Source organism: Ambystoma mexicanum, chromosome 10 (genome assembly GCF_040938575.1).
Source record: "Ambystoma mexicanum isolate Mex_15411 chromosome 10, UKY_AmexF1_1, whole genome shotgun sequence".
In the NCBI taxonomy this organism is placed as follows: Eukaryota; Metazoa; Chordata; class Amphibia; order Caudata; family Ambystomatidae; genus Ambystoma; species Ambystoma mexicanum.
This window is the reverse complement of record NC_090932.1, coordinates 922,629,931-922,652,818: the sequence shown is the minus strand read 5'-3', so window position 1 is coordinate 922,652,818 and position 22,888 is coordinate 922,629,931. Positions and strand designations below refer to the sequence as shown.

The window sequence follows — 22,888 nt, the reverse complement described above, 5'->3', positions numbered from 1 at the left end:
AAAGATGGTGAGGTTGGACGGGTGAATGGGCCCGACAGGACATCGATTATGGGAACCAGCAAATTCTAAATGCCATTGCTGCATTGCAAGCCACCCTGGAATCCAAAATCGACTGTCAGGATTGACGTTGGCCTATTAAGACAAGATGTGCGGGGATTGGCGGAGCGCACTGGCAAGCTAGAAAAACGGGTTCAGGACTACACCACGGTGAGGACACAAACATCCAGGGATGTGAACATTTTGCAGAAACAAGTTAAACTACTGGAGGAGAGAGCAGAGGATGCAGAGAGGACGCAACGTAATAACATCAGGATCATGGTCCTACACAAGGGAATGGAGGGGTCGGACCCCACCAGCTACATAGCGAACCTACTGTTGCAGGAATTGGGCCCTGGCAACCTAACTCAAGGGTTTACCATAGAGTGGATGCACGGCTCCCTAGTAGAGACCTCCTCAAGGAGCCCCCCCCCAGGGCTATCATCGCTAAGGTCCTGAATTATAAGGACCAGAAGAAGATCCTGGCCTTCTCCAGAAATGGGGGAAACATACAGAGAGCCTCTGCCAAATTGGCGATAACTTTCGGGTACACAAAAGACGAGCACAATTTAGCTCGACGATGGAAAGACTAAAAAAAAGCTGGGCTGAAATGCATGTTAATTTACCCAGCTAAATTGAAGGTCCTCCACAACGGAAAGGCTTAGTTCTGCGAAACGCCATCCGAAGCTCACGACTGGATGGACCGTGCGCAGATTCCCGCATCTGAAGTCCATTAATTGCAGGAAATGGGCATGAGACTGGTGGACCGCAAGCATCTAACCTATAGATTCACAAGCAGGAAATAGCATCAATTGAGTCAGCTGGGAAGAGCTGCAGTGGAACATAGCCTGACTCAGAGCGCACGCTTTATCTCTGCGGCCCGAAGTAGCTATGAGACGCAGGAGTGCCACGTAACGGACACGGAAGACTAGTGGAGCGAACTCATCCGAGAAGGTCCATCTATTACCCCACACACTTTTTATAGAGGTGCTGTATCGCACCCACCTGTTGGGCACCAGGAGCCTAGTCTACCGACGGCGTTCGAGGAGCGGAAGCGGGGGAAGTCTAAGCATGCATCGTATCGCTGGACAGTTTCAGTTTGAGGGAGTTTGGTAACATTGTTGTTGGGGATGGGGAGTTGGGAGGGAGGGCAAGCCTGTTAGGATAATTTGTAGCCCACACTCTGTAAAAGCCTACCCCCTAATTAGGGTTGTAGCTCCTAAAGAACTCTGGAGAAAAATTACACCATGGCTAGTGACGTCAAAATAATGTTCTGGAACATTCAGGGCCTAAATAATGATGGTAAAACACAGTTATCACGTACCTGAGGAGACAAAGTGGGGATTGCATTATTGCAAGAGACACATCTGAATGAACACAAACGGGGAAAAACCTGGCAGAAAAATGGGGCGGGGTGGTTGTCTGCTCTACCTACTCAGCATATGCAAGAGGGGTCCTTATTTGGATAGCCCCATCGATTTTCCCCCTGCAAGTTCTACACACTAAAGCAGACGATGAAGGGAGGATGGTCCTAGTACATGGTATGCTAGAAAATAGACAAGTACATATAGATAACACCTACGCACCCAACCATGACACTAGGATATCAAGTCACTATACAAGAGACTAGGACCTTTTTTTAGGAATGGAGTCGTGATATGGGACAGAAATTTCAACTGTACCCTAAACCACCATAGACGGATCAGAGTCTTAAACTCTCTCCTATCCCAATTTAAATTTACAGACAAATGGAGGTCCCTCAAACGGAGCTAGCAATTACTCACTATTCTGCCCCACACAAAGTGTACACCAGGTTAGATTATTTGTTCACATCCGAGGTCTTACTCACCTTGAATAGCGGCTGCTCTTCTAAACTTGTAACACTGGCTTGTGCTTCCCTGAATTTCTTTGGTGCTATTCCAAAATAGTTTCGTAGAGTTCTTACCTTAGAAACTGTATTATACGCTTCTTAAAAGTATACTGGGTATATCTAGCTATTAGGTAGTGGATAGTTAAATACCAATAGGCCTATTACTTACCTTGAAATACATTCCGTCTTTCTAAAGTGCAATTGGGTTTTGCTTTACCTGAATTGCTTAGTGCATTCTAAAATAGTTGTGTTCATACTTGTCATTGAGTAGCTTAAGGCCCATCAAGAAAGTATGATTTGTTTTACTAACTCTGAGCGGAGTACTAACATTAACGTTGCAAGGTGTGTACTTGTTACAGAGTTTGTTTATTGTGTGATTTCTATTACTGAGTGTCACTGCATGACTGACTGGGTCTACTACCCTTGAAGTACTGATTTTGTTTTAAAAGTATATATATAACATGGTTTTACTCCCCAGGAATAGCTGACTGCCATTCTTAATGTGTTGGTTTGAATCGCCTTGAACTACTGATTGTATTCTCAATAAGGTTATACTCTGGGTTGCATCCCCTAAGTATTGAGTTGGTTTTCATAATTGTGTTTATATGATGTTGATAGGACTTACTTTTACCAAGATTTATCTTGGTCTACTTGTATTTAAATAAACCCTTTGTTTTTACAATGCATAGTGTTTGTGTTTCTTTGGACCATATGTATGCTACACTATCTTTGTACCAAGCTACTGTCCTCTCTCCTTAAGATAAGCCTGGCTGCTCAGTCCATGCTACCCACATTCTCCGGTGGTGCAGCCTTCTACTAAGAGTGGAGCTTATGTACTGCCTTAATATGGTTTTTATGTAGTCTTGGTAGCACTTTACAAAAAAGGCTTGAGTTTGAGGAAAACAATTGATCTCTACTAACAACCACTGCTGCTCGCATTAACTTAAACATTTGTCTTTCTGTTTTCTTTACTAGCCACTCTACAAAAACTCTGTTCTCTACTCTCATGCTCAGCAAAATTGACTATTGCTCCTTCCCTTCCCTGGTTGGCTCTCCATGCACAACCATCATCTTCAAGTTTCTTCTCCCAGTCTACAGAACTATCAATGGTCTTGTGCCTCAATACCTGTCTGATTGCATCTCACTTTACTCACTATCTTTTTCCCACCGATCCTCCTCTGGACTCAACCTCTGTCTTATACCTGGCTTGTGCACCCTCTCTTTCTCACTACACGCCCGCTCCATTTGTAACGAGTGCCCATTAAAAAGCAAAGCCGGCCTAACTGTGGATTTTTTTCAAAGCTTAACTTAAACTTCTCCAGCATGAGGTTTGGCATGGATTCACATGCTCATAAATATTCCCTGTCATCAGGCTGGGAATCCTTGGTAAAAGAGAAGTTTCACTTACAAACTGGATTCCTCCTTTAAACCAATCACTGTCATCGGGTGATACTGCCCCCATCCAATGACAGTCCTCTCCCTAAGTCCCTCCTCTGGCAGATGTCTTCAGGTTTTTACTGCACGCTTCAGTATTTGGAGTCCCCGAATTTGCTGTGCAAGCTACTTCTGTTTTTTTTTGTTTTTGTTTTTTTTTTTTTTGTGTGTTTTTGACAGAAAAAGGTTCATTTGGTTCCAAAAATTAGCCAGTGTGCTTTCTTCTCCATCTGCCGACAGCAGGAACCGTTGTCAGTGAATTTCAGCACCCCTCAAGGGTGAAGATCGTTCAAGTTTCCAGAAGGCCATCAGGCCTACCAGGCGTACTTCGCACCCTCTGACTATGACGGAGGAGAAGGAGGGAAGGAAGATCCCTCTTAAAGTCCTGCACCAAGTGTAGCCTATCGAATGCGTTTGTTGAAGACAAGCACCTACAATTCCTCTACTGCCTGCATCCAGACCACAAGGAAGGAGAATGCGAGATATGCCACTGTTTCACAAAGAAGACGAATAGTCACAGTAGACTGGCGGTGTGACTGAACGCCAAAGCCTCTGCCCCGTGCTCGGAGCAGGGTCATGCCTCAACCAGGACAGGCCGTGCCGAGGAGCGGACGTCGAAGTCCTTTTTGAGGGTGCTTCATCCATGGGGGCCCAAAACAAGGCCAAGAAATGCAAGTCCGGGTCCACCAGGGTCATCGCAGTAGGTGGTCCTGGGGTGGACTCGGCGCGATCGACATCACCCTCTGCCTCCATTGTCAGCCGACAATTGAGCTCCTCCTCAAAAAGGAAAACTGCGGGAGAAGCCAGAGAAGCCACGGTCGGAGGAGAAGGCCAATCTACCCAAGAAGGGCCCAATCGGCACAGGATAAGACTTTGTCAATGTTTCAGTTGGTGGCGTCTGCTCTCACAAAGGCTAAATGGGCTGACCCTGTGAAGGTATTCCTGCCCGAGGCGCAAAGCCGGCACAGTGACTTGGGCAAAGTCTGCTGGCACGCCGGAGAAGGGGACACTGTCTCAGAACCCAGTTCCGGCCCGTCAAGGTGGAAAAAAAGGGGCTGGCAATGAGGCCCCAGATCGGTCCCAGACCGTGGCCCAAACCATGGAAGTTTAATCTACGGACGACAAGGACCTGGAGTCCTTACACACGGTCCATGAGGATGTGGAAGAGGAGGACGGCGATGACTATGGCGCAGCGCCTAGTGTTACGATCAAGCCAGCTCAGCCGAGGAATGCGTCTCTGGATATCCTGTCGACCCTGCACACCTTTGTGCCGGAGATCCAGAAGAGGATGCTACAAGGCCTAGTCCCAATGGTCTCCCAGACCCCGGACCATCCGCCAACGAAGAAGAGGCACTGTCATCCAACGCCCCATTTCAGCCTCCACATCTGTGTCAGGTGCCCTCTCCACCAGCAGACCCAGACACGGGTACTGAGATGGAAAAAGCCACGACAACGGACGAGGATGGTATCGTCGCAGGGGGTAGCGGCTCTCCGCAGCCTAAGCTGTCCCCACCAGATGAGGTGGGGGTCATTACATTCCATGATCGCGAGAGCCTCTGAGCTGTTCCAGCTTGTGCCTGAAGAAACCAGGAAGGAGGGTTTCTTGTACCAGAGGTGCAAGGCCAAGAGGAAGACCATCATGGTGCTCCTTCTGGACGACGGGTGGGAGATGGGCCTGGCCCTCTTGAAGAACCCTTGCATGACTCTGGCCAAATGGGATAGGCTGGAGAAATAGTACTGCGTACCGGAATCCACACCAAAGTGCCTTCGGGCGCAACCATTGCCGTATTCAGTGGTTTCATTGGCCGTGAGGAAACAGTCGGCTAACTCGTCCTCATCTTCAGTCCCTCCGGACAGTGAGGGGAAGAAGATGGCCACAATGGGAAGGAAGGTGATTTATACCACGCCATCCACCATTGCGGCGGCCAACGCACGGGCAATCTTAGCCAGGTATGACAGGGAGCTGTCGTACATGCTGGTTCCAATTTTGGAGTTCCTCCCCGACAACAAGAAGATGGAGGCAATCGCGCTGTTCCAGGAAGGGAGGTAGCGTTGGATCACGCCATCATGGTGGCGCTGGACATTGCTGACACAACGGTCCGGCAGATGGTGAGGTGGGGGGGTTCACAAACAGTGTCTGCCTTGGTCGCCAAGGCTGGATGAAGGTCACGAATTTACGCCAGGAGGTCAAAGTGAAGGTACTGGACATGCCTTTTGACGGAAGGTCGTGGACGAGTCCCTACAGGCCATCAAGGCGCATACGGAGACATCCCGTTCCCTGGGCACCCTTCTTTTCGCTCTTCCAGAGGAAAGTCGAGCAGGTCTTCAAAAGGTTTCTCCTCATCGTACCGTCAGCCTGCCAGAGCCACAACTCAGAGTGGAAAAAGATCACCACTGACGGATGGATGCTGGACACTCTCGCTGAAGGGCATACCCTCGAGTTTCAGTGCAGGTGTCCGCGGATCCCTCCGGTGGCCCGTCGGGAGAATCACATCCCTCAGCTCTCGGAGGTACGGCCATGTTGCAAAAATGGGCGATGGAGTTATTTCCCTGGCAACTCTGAGTCTCCATAGTCTATTCCTGATACCTTTTGGTCAGAAAGAAGACCGAGGGCTGGAGACCCATTCTAGACCTGCGACATCTGAACAAAAAATTCAGGATGGTCCCGTTGCAACACATGATCGGCCAACTGGAAGAAGACTTCTTGATGTTGTGGGACCTGGAGGATGCCTACTTCCACGCCCTCATTCACAGAAAACACCAAATTGCTTTGTAGTGCAGGGACAGCATTACCAGTTAAAGGCCCTACCTTTCGGCCTAGAGTGTTCATGAAAGGCCTGGCACCGGTGGGGGCCCGTCTGCGTCTACGGGGTATACACCTATACCCATACCTTTATGACTGGCTCAACCGGGCTCGCTCGTGGGAGTTGGCCATCGGACGCATGGAGACGACCGTCCAGCTGCTGACGGATCTGGGATTCTCCAGCTATCCAAAGTCCTGCTTGACACCATTGCAGAACACGCTGTTCCTAGGAGCCAGACTCAATACGGTGTCCTGCCTGGTGTCCGCCTTGGAGGAGACCGTTGCAGCCATTCAAGGGAAGGTGCAGCAGCTATTGTCGTTGAAGACCGCCATGGTGCGAACCATCAAGTTGTTGCTTGGCATGATGTCGTCCTGCCTCTACCTTATCCGGCTCTGCAGGTTACAGATGCAACCTCTTCAGGAGTTCCTGGACACTCGCTGGAAACAGGTGTCCAGAGGTTTCGCAGACGAGATCCCGCTCAACGAGGTGTTGTCGGGTGATAAAGTGGTGGGGCATCCGCTCTTAACATTGTCCGGTGCACAGGGTTCCAAAACCCTCCCTTCCAGGAGACTGTCACCACGGACACTTCCCTGGAAGGCTGGGGAGCCCACACCGAGCGTCTGCACAGCAGAGGCCTGTGGCTGCCTGAGGAGAAGGATCTCCAAATCGACATCCTGGACCTAGTTATCCCTTCTGTCTCTGAAGGGCAAGGTGGTGATCATCTTCTTGGACAACACCACCAGTGTTCTACATCAGGAAACGGGGGCACTCGATCCACAGCGCTCTCCAAGTAAGCGCAGGACTTGTGACAATGGGCCGTCGGACAAGAGCTGTTCCTCTTCACCTAGCGGGAATCGAGAACACCAACACAGACTCGCTCAGCATGGAATTGCGCTCCTGCCACGAGTGGGAACTTCGGCAGGACCAGGTGTACCGCATTTTTGTCAAGTGGGGCAGGTCCCAGATTGATCTGTTTGCGACGGCGGAAAACTCAAAATGACAGAAATTTGCCAGAAGATTTCACCAACTGAAGAGCTTTGGAGCGGGGGGGGGCAGGGCAATCTCCTATTAGCCGAAGGCCTGTTTCTGTACGCGTTTCCTCCATTGCCTCTCCTGTTACGAGTCATCAACACACTCACACAGTGCTGATGCAGGATCATTCTCCTCGTCCATGGCACAGCTAAGGCAGATTTGGTACCCGGACCTCCTCATCCTGTCCATTTGGCCTCCAGTCAAGCTGTCAGTTCTGGATCTTCTCACCAAAGAAGGAGGCGCAATCCTTCACCACGACCCAGGATCGCTGAACCTGAGGGCTTTGCTCCTGCAGCCCTAGAGTTGGCAAGATACGAGTTGCCTATAGACTGCAGGGAGGTCCTCGCCAATGCCAGGGCATCGTCGACTTTGAAGTGCTACGGTCACAAGTGGAAACATTTCGCTACGTGGTTCCGGTCTCAGAAGATTACCCCTCTGAGGGTCACGGTCCTGCAGATTTTTCCATACTTGCTGTCCTTGGCCAAGGCCGAACTGCTGCGCGCCTCTATCAAGGTACATCTGGCGGCCATCTTCCGCTACACCAGGTCTCCAGGAAGCTACCTGGGTTTTTCCTGAAGCCTTTGTCACCGGTGAAAGGGCCTTGCACTCGCTGGATGTTGCTCGTGGCCTGAAGTTCTACGCGACATGCATAAAAAAGTTTTCAGACTCTTCAACTGTTTATGAACTTGGGTTCTGTGAACCATGGGAAGGCCTTGTCCAAGGCTTCATCTCAAGGTGGCTCTCCGACTGCATCGGGCACTGTCCTCAGTTGGCGAACCAACCGCTGCCTGGCCGTCCGAGACCCCACTCCACCAGAGCAATCACTGTGATGACAGCATTCCTGTCTGGTGTGCCCCTGCTGGACATCTGCAGGGTGGCTACGTGGAAGTGCACGCACACCTTCACGAAATTCGACTGCGTCAACCGGAATTCCAGGAAGGAGTCCAGAGTCAGCTAAACAGTGCTACGCAACCTGTTCGCTTGAGTTGAGTCTGTTCCGGAGTTGATTGCTTCTGTTGAGCTTTGCCACCTCCCGTGGTGTTGTGTGTTCATTATTCATGAGCATGTGAAATCCATGCCAGACTGCATGCTGGAGAAGGAACAAGTTACTTACCTATAAATATTGTTCTCCAGCATGGATTCACATGGAAACCCTCCCTCTGTTGCCTCTGTGGCTCTTCTTGGTCATTCTGCCACTTAACGTGCTTACCAAATCTGAAGATGGCTGCTACAGGAGGGGCTTAGGGACAGAACTGTCATTGGATGGGGGCAGTATGACCCAGAGGACCGTGATTGGTTTAAAGGAGAAGTACAGTTTGTAAGTGAAGGTGAAAGTGAAACTGTTTTTCTTTTACTGAGGATTCCCAGCTTGACGACGTGGAATATTCATGAGCATGTGAATCCATGCCAGACCCGTGCTGGAGAACAATAGTTACAAGTTAGGAACTTGTTCCTTACTTGCTAAAGAGGGAGCTTCCCCATCATCCCTACCTGATCAACCACTGCCCCCACTGACACTTAATAATGTAATTTTGTATGTTTAAATAGTACTCTTTATTTTGAAGCACTTGGCCCCTTAGTTTGTTACCCAAGTCATTAATTCATATATATATTTCTGATGTTTGTTAATCTGCTTAGAATCACATGCTGTGCATAGTCCGACATCCAGTGGTCACTGCGGAGTATTGCATTTTGTTTTTCGTAGTCGAAAAGGGGACGTCGACAAGGCCTGTCTGTAAAACTATCCCTATAGTGACGTGCAGTGTACCCACAATCCCTCGCGCGTCTAGGTCCCTCAGATTGTTTTCTTCTGCCCAGATATTGGTCGCCTATATGCGGAGCTCCTCGAGAGACATTGCAAAAAACTTTATTCGACCTTTGGTCGCCCTTAATTTATATTACTTGCATCCCTCCTTTGGCATCGTAGCTGCAAAGCTATTCACCGTCAACAAGATCTCCGACGGCGGTGCCTTCGAAGGAGGTTGTTCGCCGAACACGTGGCCTGGCCTGGACGGCCAAATACAGTAGGGAGAGTGGGGTCGTGGGACATTTATTGTTTCTCTTTGAGAATGCCTTTCCCTGTCCCCTCCCTTTCCTTCGGGGTTGTTGTCACATGCAATCTGTTCCTCAGCTATGGAGAGGACACCCTTTAGGTTTTGCCCGCGTTGCAAAGGAAAATTTACCTGGAAAGACCAGCATAAACGGTGTAACCGTTGCTTGCCCCTCGACCACAAAGAAGACGGCTGTGCGGCCTGTCGGCTCCTTAAACCGAAGACTTTGAAAGACCGTAGGGTCAAGAGGTGGGCAGCGTTCGGAAGTCATAGACCTCTCTAAGGAGCGTTCACGCTCCTCGTCCGTCCCGGCCCCGACGAGCTCGGCTCACGCCCTGCTTATGGGGATGAACACCCCGGCGACAAGGACGCACACAGAAAACACTCCCATAAACATACTACCCACGGCTCTTCCTCGACGAAGAGAGCATTAGCGCCAACGGAGACGCAGGTCCTACCGGCAGGCTCCTCGGACCGCAAGAGTCTGAAGCCCCCCCGCAAACGCGATTAAGCGACTGGGCTACCCCCAGATAAGGGCGCTATCACTGAACCGCCAGACGATGCGCACCGGCAGAGAGCGCCCGTCAGCGTAGAGCAAGCGACGCCTGTAACGTCGACGCCAGAGGTACCCTCGACAGACAGTTTAGTTGTCGAGAGCCTGGCGAGGATTATTTCCACCAATAGCCAGAGACGGACGGCGAAAGAGACGTCGGTTACCGCTCGTAAGGCCTGGGAAACGCCGAAAAGGTCAGAAGGAAGGCAGGAACCGCCCGCTCCATCGAGAGGGACCTCTAGCCTACCAGAAGGCTTTTCAGAAGGCAAGGGGAACCTCTCTTTGACGGTATGGGATAGGTCGAAGCGTTTTCTAATGGAAGGCCCTCCCTTTTCTCCCCCTGACCGCTCCGGGGTACCTCAAGAAACCCTAGAAAGACTCCAGTTCTGTATGGACAAAATGGAGAGGTTTATGGAGACTCAGAACCTTCCAACACACATCAAGGGAGGGACCTCAGGAGGATCCCAGGGCCAAGTACCCCAGGCTGTTTGATCCCCCCCCCCCCCAAGAGGATGTTGATCTATATGACCTCACTGGAGAGGACCCCCACTTTCAGGATGATGACAAATTCTTAGGCAATGAAGGGGAACAAAACCTAGAGGAAGGTTTTGAAGACAACCCGGATATGGGTGAGGGGGGACTTCAGAGAAGATCCAGAACAAGGCGCTTCACAGCCCTGGCAGTCCCCATCAGCGTTTTCAGACCCTGAAGCCATAAACCTGTCCCCACCCAAAGACTCACCTATTAGGAATACATCTCCTATAGACGATCAACCTACCTTTAATGCACTCCTACGCAAGGCAGCAGCACATTTCGAGATCGAGACCGGGGAAACTTCTCCTGACCTTGACTTTGTTGAAAAGATCATTAAGGAGAAGCCCTCTGTCTGCCAAACCATTCCCTCCTCGCCTCAGTAAAGAGACAAATTATTCCTTCACTATCCACTCCCACGTTGATCAGAGGGGTCAACCCGAGGATAGAAAAATTATTTAGTCCTTCTCCATCTGACCTGTTATACATCAGGGGCCACTCTGTACCAGACTCCTTAGTGGTGACAAATACCAGGAAGAGAGCAGGGGTCCCGTTGTTAACTAGCGAGGCACCACCAGATAAAGAGGGTAAAAAAATTGTATGGCCTAGGAAAGAGGATCACAGCCTCATCTGCCTTTTCCGCAAGAATTGCCAACAACAACTCTTTGCTGGCAAGTTACGCAGATGCACAATGGAGCAAACTACGTAAGAACATTGAGGAGGTACCGGAACCCCTACGTACTCGCCTTCTAGCCACGGTGAGTGAAGGGACCTTAGTCAACCAAAGCATCATTAAAAATACTCTGGATGCTGCAGAGATGGCTGGGCATTCCCTAGTCCAAGGAATCCTACTCAAACGCCATGTATGGCTACGCAATTCAGGCTTTAAACCTGAGACACAAGCATCTCTTATTAACAAACCTATAGAAGATGCAAACCTCTTTGGTAAGGCGGTGTATGAGGCACTAGAGACCGCAAAGAAGGAATTTGACACAATCAAGACACTAGATCAAATTTCAAGGCCTCCCAACAAACGTGGTTATGGCAACCAACATTTTTTTCTAGGCCAACGCCAGCAGCAACATCAGCAGCAGCAAAACTCTGCAGGTAACTGGTCCTCTAACCAAGGCACCAGTGGACAATATAACCAAAGAGGACAATGTCGTGGCAAGGGAAGAGGTTGGGGTCCTACCCCTAGAGGTTCCCAAGCCACCAACACCAAATGACTCCCCTCCCATGCTTCGCCAGTCGGGGGCCGGTTAACATCCTTTCTTCCAGCATGGGCGGGTATAACATCAGACCGCTGGGTACTATCAACCATAGCCCGCGGCTAATGTATAGAATTCAACAGTTCCCCTATGTACAGACCCCCAAGGAGACGACGCATGTCGCCAGAACACCTCGCCATCCTTCTTCAAGAAGTGGATAAACTACTAAAAAAAGGAGCTATAGAGGTCGTGCCTCTATCCCAGGTAACGGAAGGTATTTATCAGTGTAATTCCTTGTACCCAAAAAGGACTTAACCATGCTCCCTGTACTAGATTTGCGCCCAGCGAACACATTTGTCAAACCTCAAAAGTTCTGTATGGTGACTCTACAGGAGGTAATCCCCCCTGCTTTCACAGGGAGATTACATGACAACATTGGACATGAAAGATGCATACTTTCATATTTTAATGTTGCCAGCACACAGGAAATACCTCAGGCTCATGATAGAGGGCAAATACTACCAGTTCAGAGTGCTACCCTTCGGCATAGCATCAGCGCCGAGAGTATTCACAAAGGTAGTGGCAGCGGCCCACCTGCGCAGGTTGTCCATCCCAGTATACCCTTACCTCGACGATTGGCTCATAACGGGGGATTCTTACGAAGCATGCTTCTCAAATACCCAAAAGACTGTAGACCTTTTGTTTCAACTGGGCTTCTCCATCAACGAGAAGAAGTCCAGCTTCGACAGCAGCCAGATCAAGTAATTCATAGGGGCTCTAATTCGAACAAAGGGCGGCCTCGTCTTACCCTCCAGCAAGAGGGTCCAAAACATGCTGTTTCAAATCCCTCTATGTGGCCGGTCGAGAGGTAACGGTACGCAAAGCAATGCGCTTACTAGGAATGATGGCGTCATGTATTTATTTGGTACATTACGCGCGCCTGCGCATGCGCCCAATGCAAGAGTGGCTCAACAGCCAGTGGTGTCAGGCCAGTGGACAATGGGATGATCTAGTGGTGGTCTCGCAGGCCTTGGTTCTCTCGCTACGGTGGTGGTCGAAGGAATACCTGGTAATGGGGAAACCATTCGCCACCCCTGCAGTGGAAGCCACTCTAACCACAGACTCATCCCTCACAGGATGGGGGGGGGGCTCACCGAGTCTGGACTCCGGAGTCTGGACTCTGGACTCCGAGCGTAGCATTCTGAGCACATAAACTTACTGGAGCTACTAGCTGTGTTCAAGGCACTGTAAGCCTTCCATGCACACCTGCAAGGGAAGACGGTGGTGGTCCTCACGGACAGCACCGCAGCCATGTACTACCTCAACAAGCAGGGGGGGTACTCTCTCTCCAGGACTGTCCAAGCTGTCCCAGAACATCTGGAAGTGGGCTCTCAAACACATGTTCCTACTGTCACAACATGTACCAGGGGAACTCAATCTGCTAGCAGACGAACTCAGCAGAGACTTCCCTCAGAGTACGAATGGCGGTTGCACGAAGACCTAGTCTTCGACGTCTTCACACAATGGGGATTCCCAGAAATAGACCTGTTCGCAACTCTGGAGAACTCGCAATGTCAAGATTACGCCTCCAGGTACCTCAGAACCAATCCAAGGGGAACGGTCTATCGATACCATGGTCAGGGAAATTTGTTTACGCTTTCCCCCGACTCCCCTTCTCAACAAGATAGTGCACAAGATGCACCAGGAACAAGTTACCATGAGACTAGTGGCCAGACAGCCTTGGTTCGCTCTCTTGATGGAGATGTCCCTATCACCTCCAGTGAAACTTCCCTGGCCGTACAACATGCTGTCACAGGACAAGGGCAGGACACTACATACATGCCCTGAGACCATGAACTTAGCAGCCTGGCTCCTGCGATCATAGAATTTGGACATTTACAACTCCCGCAGAGATGCATGGACATTCTCAGGGAGGCTAGACAGCCTAACACTCGTCACTGTTATTCTAGCAAATGGAAAAGATTTGTCATTTGGTGTAGGGGAAGGGGCATCAACCCAGTGGACTGCTCTCCCGCACAAATTGTTCTGTACCTGACTCACCTACTAGACTCAGGCTTGGTGTTTAACTCTATTAAAGTCCATTTAGCTGCACTTTCCGCATACACCACTTCCCAACTTGGTGTCATGGTGGAAAGTCCCAGTTATTAAAGCCTTCATGGAAGGAGTGAAGAGGATCCACCCTCCCATAGCTAACCCCGCTCCCGGATGGGACCTAATTGTGGTACTATGCACAAAGCAACACTTAAAGACTTCACTCTTAAGACTGCTTTTCTAATAGCTATCACCTCCATTAGGAGAGTAAGTGAACTACAAGCGCTCTCTGTACTAGACCCATTTGTTACAGTTCACAACGATAAGGTGGTTCTACGCACACATCCTAGGTTTGCACCAAAATGTATCTCTAAATTTAATGTCAACCAGTCAATAGAACTACCAACATTCTTTCAAAATCCCTCAACCGTAGGTGAGAAGAGCCTGCATACACTGGATGTTCGCAGAGCAGTGATGTTTTATATGGAAAGAACTAGACCATTGAGAAAGACTAATCAGTTCTTTGTCTCGGTGGCAGCAGGAAGAGAAGGAGATGCAGTTTCGAAATCCACTATTTCTAGATGGATTGTACAATGCATCACTCTCTGTTGCTCTCTTGCTAAGAGAGCACTACCCTTCAAGCCAAGAGCACACTCCACTCGAGGCACCGGGGCTTCCATAGCTTTCATTGCAAATGTCCCTCTTGAGTCCATTTGCAAAGCGGCAACCTGGAGTTCTGTTCACACCTTTACAAAACACTACTGTCTAGATGCCCACTCTAGATCTGATTCCCAGGTGGGACAAGCAGTATTAAGGACATCTTTTCTCTACTGTTCCTTCTCACAACCCACCTCCAACTCCGGGTACTGCTCGCTAGTCTATGCACAGCATGTGATTCTAAGCAGATTAACAAACATCAGGAGACAATGCATTACTTACCGTAAAAGCATTTCTGATGGTTGTATCTGCTTAGATTCACATGCACCCACCCTTCTTCCCCGCTCGGATGGAAGGAACATTGACTTTCTTCTATATCTCTCTTTTCTGTACTCACTCACGTCTAATAGGCTCCCTCAGGGCAGAAAAAATACAGAGGGACTTCGACGCATGAGGGATTGTGGGTACACTGCACGTCACTATAGGGATAGTGTTACAAACTCGTCTTATCGACGTCCACTTTTCGACTACGAAAAACAAAATGCAATACTCCGCACTGGATGTCGGACTATGCAAAGCATGTGAATCTATGCAGATACAGCCATCAGAAATGCTTTTACGGTAAGTAATGCATTGTCATACTGTCTCGTCCATATTTCCCACTTTTTTTATACCCTCATAAACTGGCTCACTATTTGTTCTCATTGTCGTGCCCTGGCACTTGAGCTAGCTGGCAGTTAACAGCCCTGTCCCCACCACCCTCCCCAATGGTGTTGGTGCCATATTTCTAATGTGTGAACGAAACTAGTTTTCTTGGCAGTTTCTGAAGCTCCATACCCTTTTTGTGCTGTAGTGATAAATCTTCTGTTTTACCAAAGAGATCCTTAAAGGGCTTATCTTTGTTTTTTATGTAGTGGAATTTGTTTCTGGCAGGATTGAGACTGGATTACAGCCCATGCTTCAAGCCTGACGCACAACTTGCTTTCATTCCTTTGTCTGGCCCAACTATGTTTACAGATGGAGAGCAACCATGATACAACAGTGGCAGCCAGACAGCGCTACTTTTCTCCAAGGCCCGCAGGCGGAGGAAGGGACCGTCGTCTTTCCTTCAAAGAGGCACAGGAAAATAGGATACACCTGTATCCAGCAGCTCCAGCTGCCATCAATTTTATTGAAAGGGTGATCCTGTTCTGAAAGTGGTTGCTAGGGGCTTCCTCCTTCGTTGCTTTTTCTCTTGAGACCGGTTTGCCTTTTTTTTAAAAACTAATTGGGGGTTTTCACCACCCAAGCCCTCCCTCTTGGTTCTTCCCCGCTGCACCCCTTCCCACACCAAACATGCATGTACCTGTACACATGCAGGCACCCACTTGCCCGTTCTCCTGGTCCAGCGCTTCCAGTTAGCGACCTGCCTGTCGGCCCCTGCACACACTAGTGTGCTGCAAAGGCGTGACAGTTTGATTTTAGGAAGGCCGCTCCATGCGGTCACAGGGCGGTCTTTCTAAATCGGTCTTTTAGTGGCAAGATCTTTTTAAAAAGATCTTTTCACTTAGGACCGAGGTTGCTTGTGTTTCTGTGTAGTGCCCCCATTGGTGGCAGCAGGACTGAGGAATTCGACCATCCGAACAGGAAGAGTGCGCTCCCCTGGCTTTTTGTTTACTTTTAAAAAAATTGGATGTGAGATCAACCTCCAGAAAATGTGGGGCCATTCCCGCACATATTTTTCACGCTCACTTCACATCAGAAAAATAGTCATGTACTCTGGGAGGACACAGCTTTCCAACACCGCCCTCCCCTGTCATGTGTATCTTACATCTGACAGCTGTAGGTACATCAAAAGCCTCTGGCCGTGGGCAGTCCGATTAGCCTTTCAAGGCCCCATGGATTGGCATCTCCATTGTTAGGCCTTGCTGGTGGCAGTGAATATTGAAGAATATTAATTAGCAGGCCTTAGGGAAGCCCTGGGTACAGAAAGTGATAAGAGACCAACACCTCTTTGTATTGCAATGCGTCATCTTTATACTAACACCCCTCCTTAGTATGAAAGGCCAGTGAATGTCCGGTCTGGAACCACTCCTTTTAGAGTAGGGAAGTATGAAATGTAGGAGATGAAAGTTTGCCTTCAACCCCCTACTTCAAAGGAGGCCCATGTTGTGATATAGGGCTCAGTTAATTGGGAAGGGACGGGAAGATGGGTGGGACTTAGAGAAGTATATGTTATCCTTCCCCTGTCTGTTGCCAAACGCTCTGATTCTGACCTGAAGCATCACTGAAGATTTTGTGGGGACCCAGGATTGGCTCATAAGCCTGCCCCAATCACTGGGGCCGTTTGGCTTTAAAAGAGGGCTGAGCCCCTCACTGATCAGATCAGCTGAAGACTTTGAAAGGAGTAAGAAGGACTCATTTGGAGCCGACCTGAAGGTACAGTCTACCTTACATCTTTGGCCAGTGAGGGAAGGCCAGGAGTTCCAAGAGGGAAGCAAGATCCCTCCCCTAAACATCTCCCAGGGAACAGGGATATAAGATTCAGTGGGCCCACCCAGCAGCGCCAGAACTGGTACCCAGCCAGCACACAGCGTGCCCTGCTAGGTTCCGACGCCAAGCTTCCTAGGTGGGAAGTACCGGAGAGTCTCTTGACAAAGGACAAGGCCGTTACCTGCCAACACCCTCCTGAGCTTTGGGCCATCCGCCTTGAAAGGACAAGCCCTGCGAAGAAGCTAGGAGTGCCACACAAGCATCATCCAGCATCCATCTCTTTCTCAAAATTGACCTTTATGATCAAGTCCTCGAAACCGCATCTGGCTGCACCGCTGACTGTTGTCACGCTGCAGTTACCAGAGCCATCCGACACCTCGACCAGCATTCCAGATCTGTCAACCAGCACAGAAAGAATGATTCTTGGCCCCGAGCCGCCACATCGGACAGCCTGCAGATGTCCGTCCAGCCTTGCTTGCTGAAATGCCTGCCGCCCGGTACCCACAGCTGCCTCCTGCCACTAACTTGGTGTCACGGGCTGCAAAGCACCCTGGAACCGCCTCGACGCTATCGAGCAACAAGAACTTCGTCAGCACCAGGTACATTGTGGTTCTACCCCCGCCCCCCCCCCCCACCCCCCGGTCCTTCTCTGAAGGACTCTAGAGACAGTTGCAATGCTTTGCCCTGGTGTTGAACCCACATAACCTTGAACTGTAAGACTGATCACTTTACCAACTAGCCTCTTGTCAGTATCCAGATTGCATCCCTTTCCTTCATGAAACTGTCTGTCCTCTGTGTTCCTTTACAGTGGGGGGTTGTAATTGTAGTGTGCTAGAAATGTCGGTTGTAATAATAAAGTAGATATTTTTAAACAACCTTGACTGGACAGTCCTTTATCATTGGGTAATAATTGTATTTTCGCTGTGTTGCAACTAACCAACGATCCACAACCTTGCGGAGTGGAGCCTGCCGTTCCGTCCACGTTACCAAAATTGGACAAGGTCTTATAATTGACTTGTATTCCTATCTGTTCGGATCCTTTCTGGTATACTAGAGGTGTGGGGTTGATTGTTGGTTTAGTAACAGATATTCATCCCTGGACCACTGGTGCCCCGGAAGTTGACAAGGACCAAGACTGATTTGCATTTGGATGGCCCCTTCTATAATACCATACGTAGGCTGACAGTAATTAAATGAAACTGCTCAGTGGAACGCTGAGTGGTTCTCATTAATTCAAAACTTTCCATCACTTTTTAGTGTTTGTTGTGGAAAGGAGCAGACTCTCTCGAGATACTCTACTCTCAGAACTATCTCTCAGAACTATGAACAAAGTGTTAACAAGGGAATAAAGATATCACTTTTTGGGTTTCCGTGACATTCAAAATTGCAAGGACTTGCATTGATGGAAAACTATCCAAGTGTATAATTTGTATGACTTTTTAAAATGTGATTTCTTTAACATTATGAAGATTGAATTTGATTTTGAGGTTAAGTGGTGTTTCTTTTAACTGTGATTGTTGTATGTTTTTAAGGTCTATGTGAATGTATGTTAATACTGGATAGATATGAGTTTATGTATAAAGGTTTGAATAAACCAAATCATTTTTCTTTTTTAAATGCATTTTGACGAGAAAACTGACTGAAGATGAGGAATATAGATAAAGCCCAAGGCACCAATATAAAAGCAAAGTTAAAACAGATATAAAACTTGCTTATTGTGATCATTCAGGAGGTATGGCTTTACTCTCAGGCTGGCTTGTTCCTAACCTTCCTAAAGAGAAAGACATTTACAATGCCGGTTTTCCGATCAAAATAAAATCGGTCAATATAAATGTCTCGCTTTAAAAAAAAAGTGTATTCACATAGAACTGCATCCTTTTGACATGTTAAGGCCTTCTCAAGGTATTGCTGCATTATTCCCTTGGCACAGGAAGCAATGGATACAGCTCTGGATATTCCCTCTCCAATTAAGGGGACCAGCAAGGTGTCATTTCAAATACCAAAAACCTATGGATGGAAAGCTTAATTTTATCATAACCACTTGGAATTCTTGTGGGCAGCACCCATTTTAGCCTGTGAATGGTGGCATGTGTCACACTTGGAGATGAAATCGTGAACATTAGCCTGAGTCACATCTAGATAGAAAGGCAAAAGTCAGCATGTCCCACACTTGGATGGACCCGTCGGTGGAAGCATGTACCTCACTTGGATGTGGTCGCAACCATCAGCCTGAGTCGCAATTAGATAGAAATGCAAATATTAGCATGTCCCACACTTGGGTGGAGTTACAAACATTAGCCTGAATCGCACCTAGATATAAATGCTAATGTAATTATTAGCATGCCCCACATGTGTCACTGTGTACCCTGCTTTCCTGTTCCCCATGCTGTTGCTATTTATCCGTAAGCCCCACCCTCCTGTAACTGTAAGCCCAGCCCCCTGTCACTATGTGTCCGTGGTGCTGTGGTCCCTGCCATCCTGTGCACGTACCTGGTCTCAGGCGCTTTAAAGATAACCATCACATCACTACGCTTACTCTCTACTATACACCATCGCACAACTCGAACACAGCTATACCCCTGACAAATACGGCCTAGCTGTTCACATACGAATACTACCCCATGATCACCGCATCACCCGAATAAAACGCAGCTAGCTGATGACATTTCCGCCCAGTTGCTCACATAAGCGTCCTTCAGGCCTAACGCAGCCAGAACCCAGTCTGGTTGTCCACCCACCAGACTGCACACATCCGACTGATTTCTTCATCGCCACGCCTAACGCTAGGATGCAGCTAACATCCGGCAGTTAAATCAGCTGCACACACATCTGGTGCACCCTACGACACTATTCTCTCTCTACTGACCAGAACTACGGTTCCCGTGGGTGTTCAACCTACCAGCGTTTTGAGATCATACCAATGATAAATAGAGCGCTATACAAATGCCAAGTCATATCATAACTGTGCTATTGCACCAAGGGACTGGACATTGCAGATTCTGTGAACAATCAGAGCTGTCCTATCTGAGCTACTAGGGTTGCGCCCGATCTACAGGGAAACTCGAGCAACCCCAGACATGTGCCAGCCTGGTCATCAGTCCCACCTCTAAGATGCTTCAGTTTCACCTCAAGCCTTCTGCTAATTGTGCCTGCAAAACAGTGTGAAAGAAAAGTTAAGATGTAGCAACCTGCACAGACTGTTCGCAATATTAATGTTCAAGGGGAATAAGGCAGTCGTCCTGTGTAACTCAAACCCCTGTCGATGCCTACATGGGAGCCTTTTCCTCTTGAGCCTGTAGTGCTTAAATGTTGTAAATAGCTGGAACAAGAAATGTGGCTTGTTTGGATGACGATAAAATGGCCTTTCTATAGAAATTGATTAAATTTGTCATGGACTAAAGTGGCTATCAATTACCAATTTCACAGTTAAGCTGTTTGAATTAATTTAATTCCAATTTTCATTTTTCTTCAGGTTGGCGCAACTGGAAGCACGCCGTTTAATGCGGCAAAGAGGGGATGGTCCTTGGTTCCATTATGAAACCCTTGACAAGAATCTTATTGAGAACGGTCCAAAATCCCACCCTGATGCTTGACCTGTATTTATTATTTAAAATGGTATCTGCTGTACAACATCCTGAACGTGTCTAATTATACAATGAACCATTTTTATTGTTTTTGGCTCAAATAAACCTATTTTATTTCAGTGTGGTTGATCTTTTTTGATGAGAAACTGCAAACCATTATGGTACTGCAGTTTTTGGTCTCCATTTTATTTAGTGATTGATAACCTTTGAAAGCTACTCGTGTTATATCATATTAGTTGTGGTCTAGCATGTAGCTGGTGGATACAAACCTCTTTATCTCAACAGTTTTTGTGCCAATATTGAGTTAGATTGTTTGAGGTGTCCCTAGCAGTTGAACCTGCAACATTTAATTCAGCTGCTATGTACATGTAAGTGACAAAGTGCAGACCATGCAATGGCACTACATATCGGTTTCTTGATGACAACATTTGGAATTGTATTGGTGCTCTGATGCAGACATTAAGAGTTGTACATGTAACAGTTTGGTGTTTGGCATGACGGAAGGAGAACAATCTCAATGTCTCAAGATAAATAATTCCAGAAAAGGTAAAGGCCCATGAAAATCTAAAAGGTTCATGTGTACATTTTGGGAAATGTATTAAGGCCCTGTCTGTGCAGGTCCTTTTCTACGTCAATGGATCCCTCTATACTGAGGGATACCTGTGGCTCTTTGTGGCTTTAGAAAAAGATTTTGAATGTATTGTCCTCCCACGTATTCATCTTTGATATTCGATATCCAGCTTCGGCTGCTTCAGAATTTATTTTTCATCAGAGGGCACTGTGTGTCGATTGTGTCGACTGGATCGACTGGATGTCCCTTGAGGGCCTCCATCTCGAGGATGTCATCAAAGGCAAATATAGCACACGCAGTGCCTGTTTGCTTCAGTTCTGTTTTTCCACGACAGCTTTAGCCTCGAGAAATATGGCGCACTGCTTCACTTTCGTGACGACTTTGTTATTTCGAAAGAAAGTGTTCTTCCTCAACACGGACCACCCCAAAGACTGGGTTCAAAAGGTGTCGTGATTGTGGGTTAAAAATGTCTGACTGCTTCCCTCATCAGATGTTTGTGGTGCCTGTCACGATCCCTACCCCCAACCCTCATAGGCAAGTCAGCCTACCCATTGGACCCAGGTTAGGGTCACGTGTTATAGCCCCAACAGCCTTGCCATCTCACCAAAGACTCTCCTGGAGTCGGGCTCATACTCGATGTGAAGGTAACATGGGGGCCAGGACTTTGTAATGGGCTTGGCCCAACATGGAGACTCCCACATAGCTCATTTCCAAGAACTGAGCTATGCGGTCAAGTGTTTAGGGTGTGGTTGGGCCTTGGGATACCTGAGGCTATATAAGCCACGCCCAAACAGAGGAACGTGCTTCGCGTTACTCTGTGGTTAGCAGCGTGACGCTCGCCATGTTCAGCTCAGTTGCCGGAGTTCCTTACCTGCCTTCCTGGAGCCGCGTACCTGAAAGAACAAGAAGAACATCTTTAGTACGACACTTACCTGTGAGTAGTATCTTGTTCGCAATCCATCGCTCACCCGTTCCAGTGAACACAGCATCTCGCTACCGCATCCATCTCCAGAACGCTGCAACCTGGAAAGAAGGGAACGAAAAAACATTACTAAACATTTACATATTTCAATTCAGAAAGCAGCAAGAACCATCAGGTGCTTACCTGAATTCGAGTCGCTCTTGGTCAGCACCCATTCCGGAACCTCACAACGACCTACAAAAGAGAGGCAACACAGGTTAGCACATGAAAAGTCAAGAAGGCGCCGCGCATCGCGCATTCACTCACCGCTTAGTGAACTCTGTCAGCATCCATTCTGGGACATTACAGCGGCCTAAAAGAAAGAGGGAAGACACAGGTCATCGCAAGAAAAGACGAATAGCGCCGTGCATCGCACATTCACTCACCGCCTCGTGTTCAACCCCAATCAGCGCGACGACAACCTCTTCCTTCACCTAGGGGAAGAAACATAGACCCTATCAAGGGACAGGAGAAAGAGAGGATGACGGATTATCAAGACTGTAAAAACAGCACACTTACCTTAACGAACTGCAGTCACAGCAGGTCTGGACTCTAACAGGGCTCGCACCAGTGAAGCAACTAGGTTGCGACGCTCCCACACCAGCTACACGCCCCTGCACAGAGAAGCAGGACGGCGAGCGCATCATACCAAAAGCAAGGTGGGGAGAAGGCTTAAGGGGAAGGTTTGGTCCTCGAGGGAGGTGGGAGCCCAGCAACAAGAGACAATGGGGTTTTAATCCGATATTTCTGTATTGCAGGCCCAATCTTTGGCCAAACAATTCCAAGGGAGGGGTGCGAATGGTCCAACCAGGGCTGAGTGGCATACCCGTGGATGTCAGGTGAGCGTTCCAGTCCCTCGGGGCAGACGTAACACTGTGGACTGCTCCAAGTGCCAGTCGATGACTGGAAAGGCCTTGAAGGGGGAAATGGAAGGTAGGTCAAATACCTAAATCTCCCCAGGCCAAGAAACCTTCGACCGATAGGTGAAACTCCTCGGAGGAAGAAGGCCAAGAGATTGATGAGTGGCTCTCACCACGCTTCTTCGTCCTCGAAGTCTAAGAGAAGGCACCAT

The 22,888-nt window shown here is 48.5% G+C and overlaps 1 protein-coding gene across 1 annotated transcript in view; it reads left to right on the top strand.

Moving 5' to 3' along the window:
• Positions 1-20,403, top strand: part of NDUFB5 (NADH:ubiquinone oxidoreductase subunit B5) — a 140,204-nt gene extending 119,801 nt beyond the window's left edge. The window contains exon 6 of the mRNA XM_069618678.1: positions 20,173-20,403. Coding sequence (XP_069474779.1) covers positions 20,173-20,293 — 121 coding nt within the window. The 3' untranslated portion in view covers positions 20,294-20,403. The remainder of the gene's footprint in view (positions 1-20,172) is intronic.
• Positions 20,404-22,888: the final 2,485 nt, after the last annotated feature.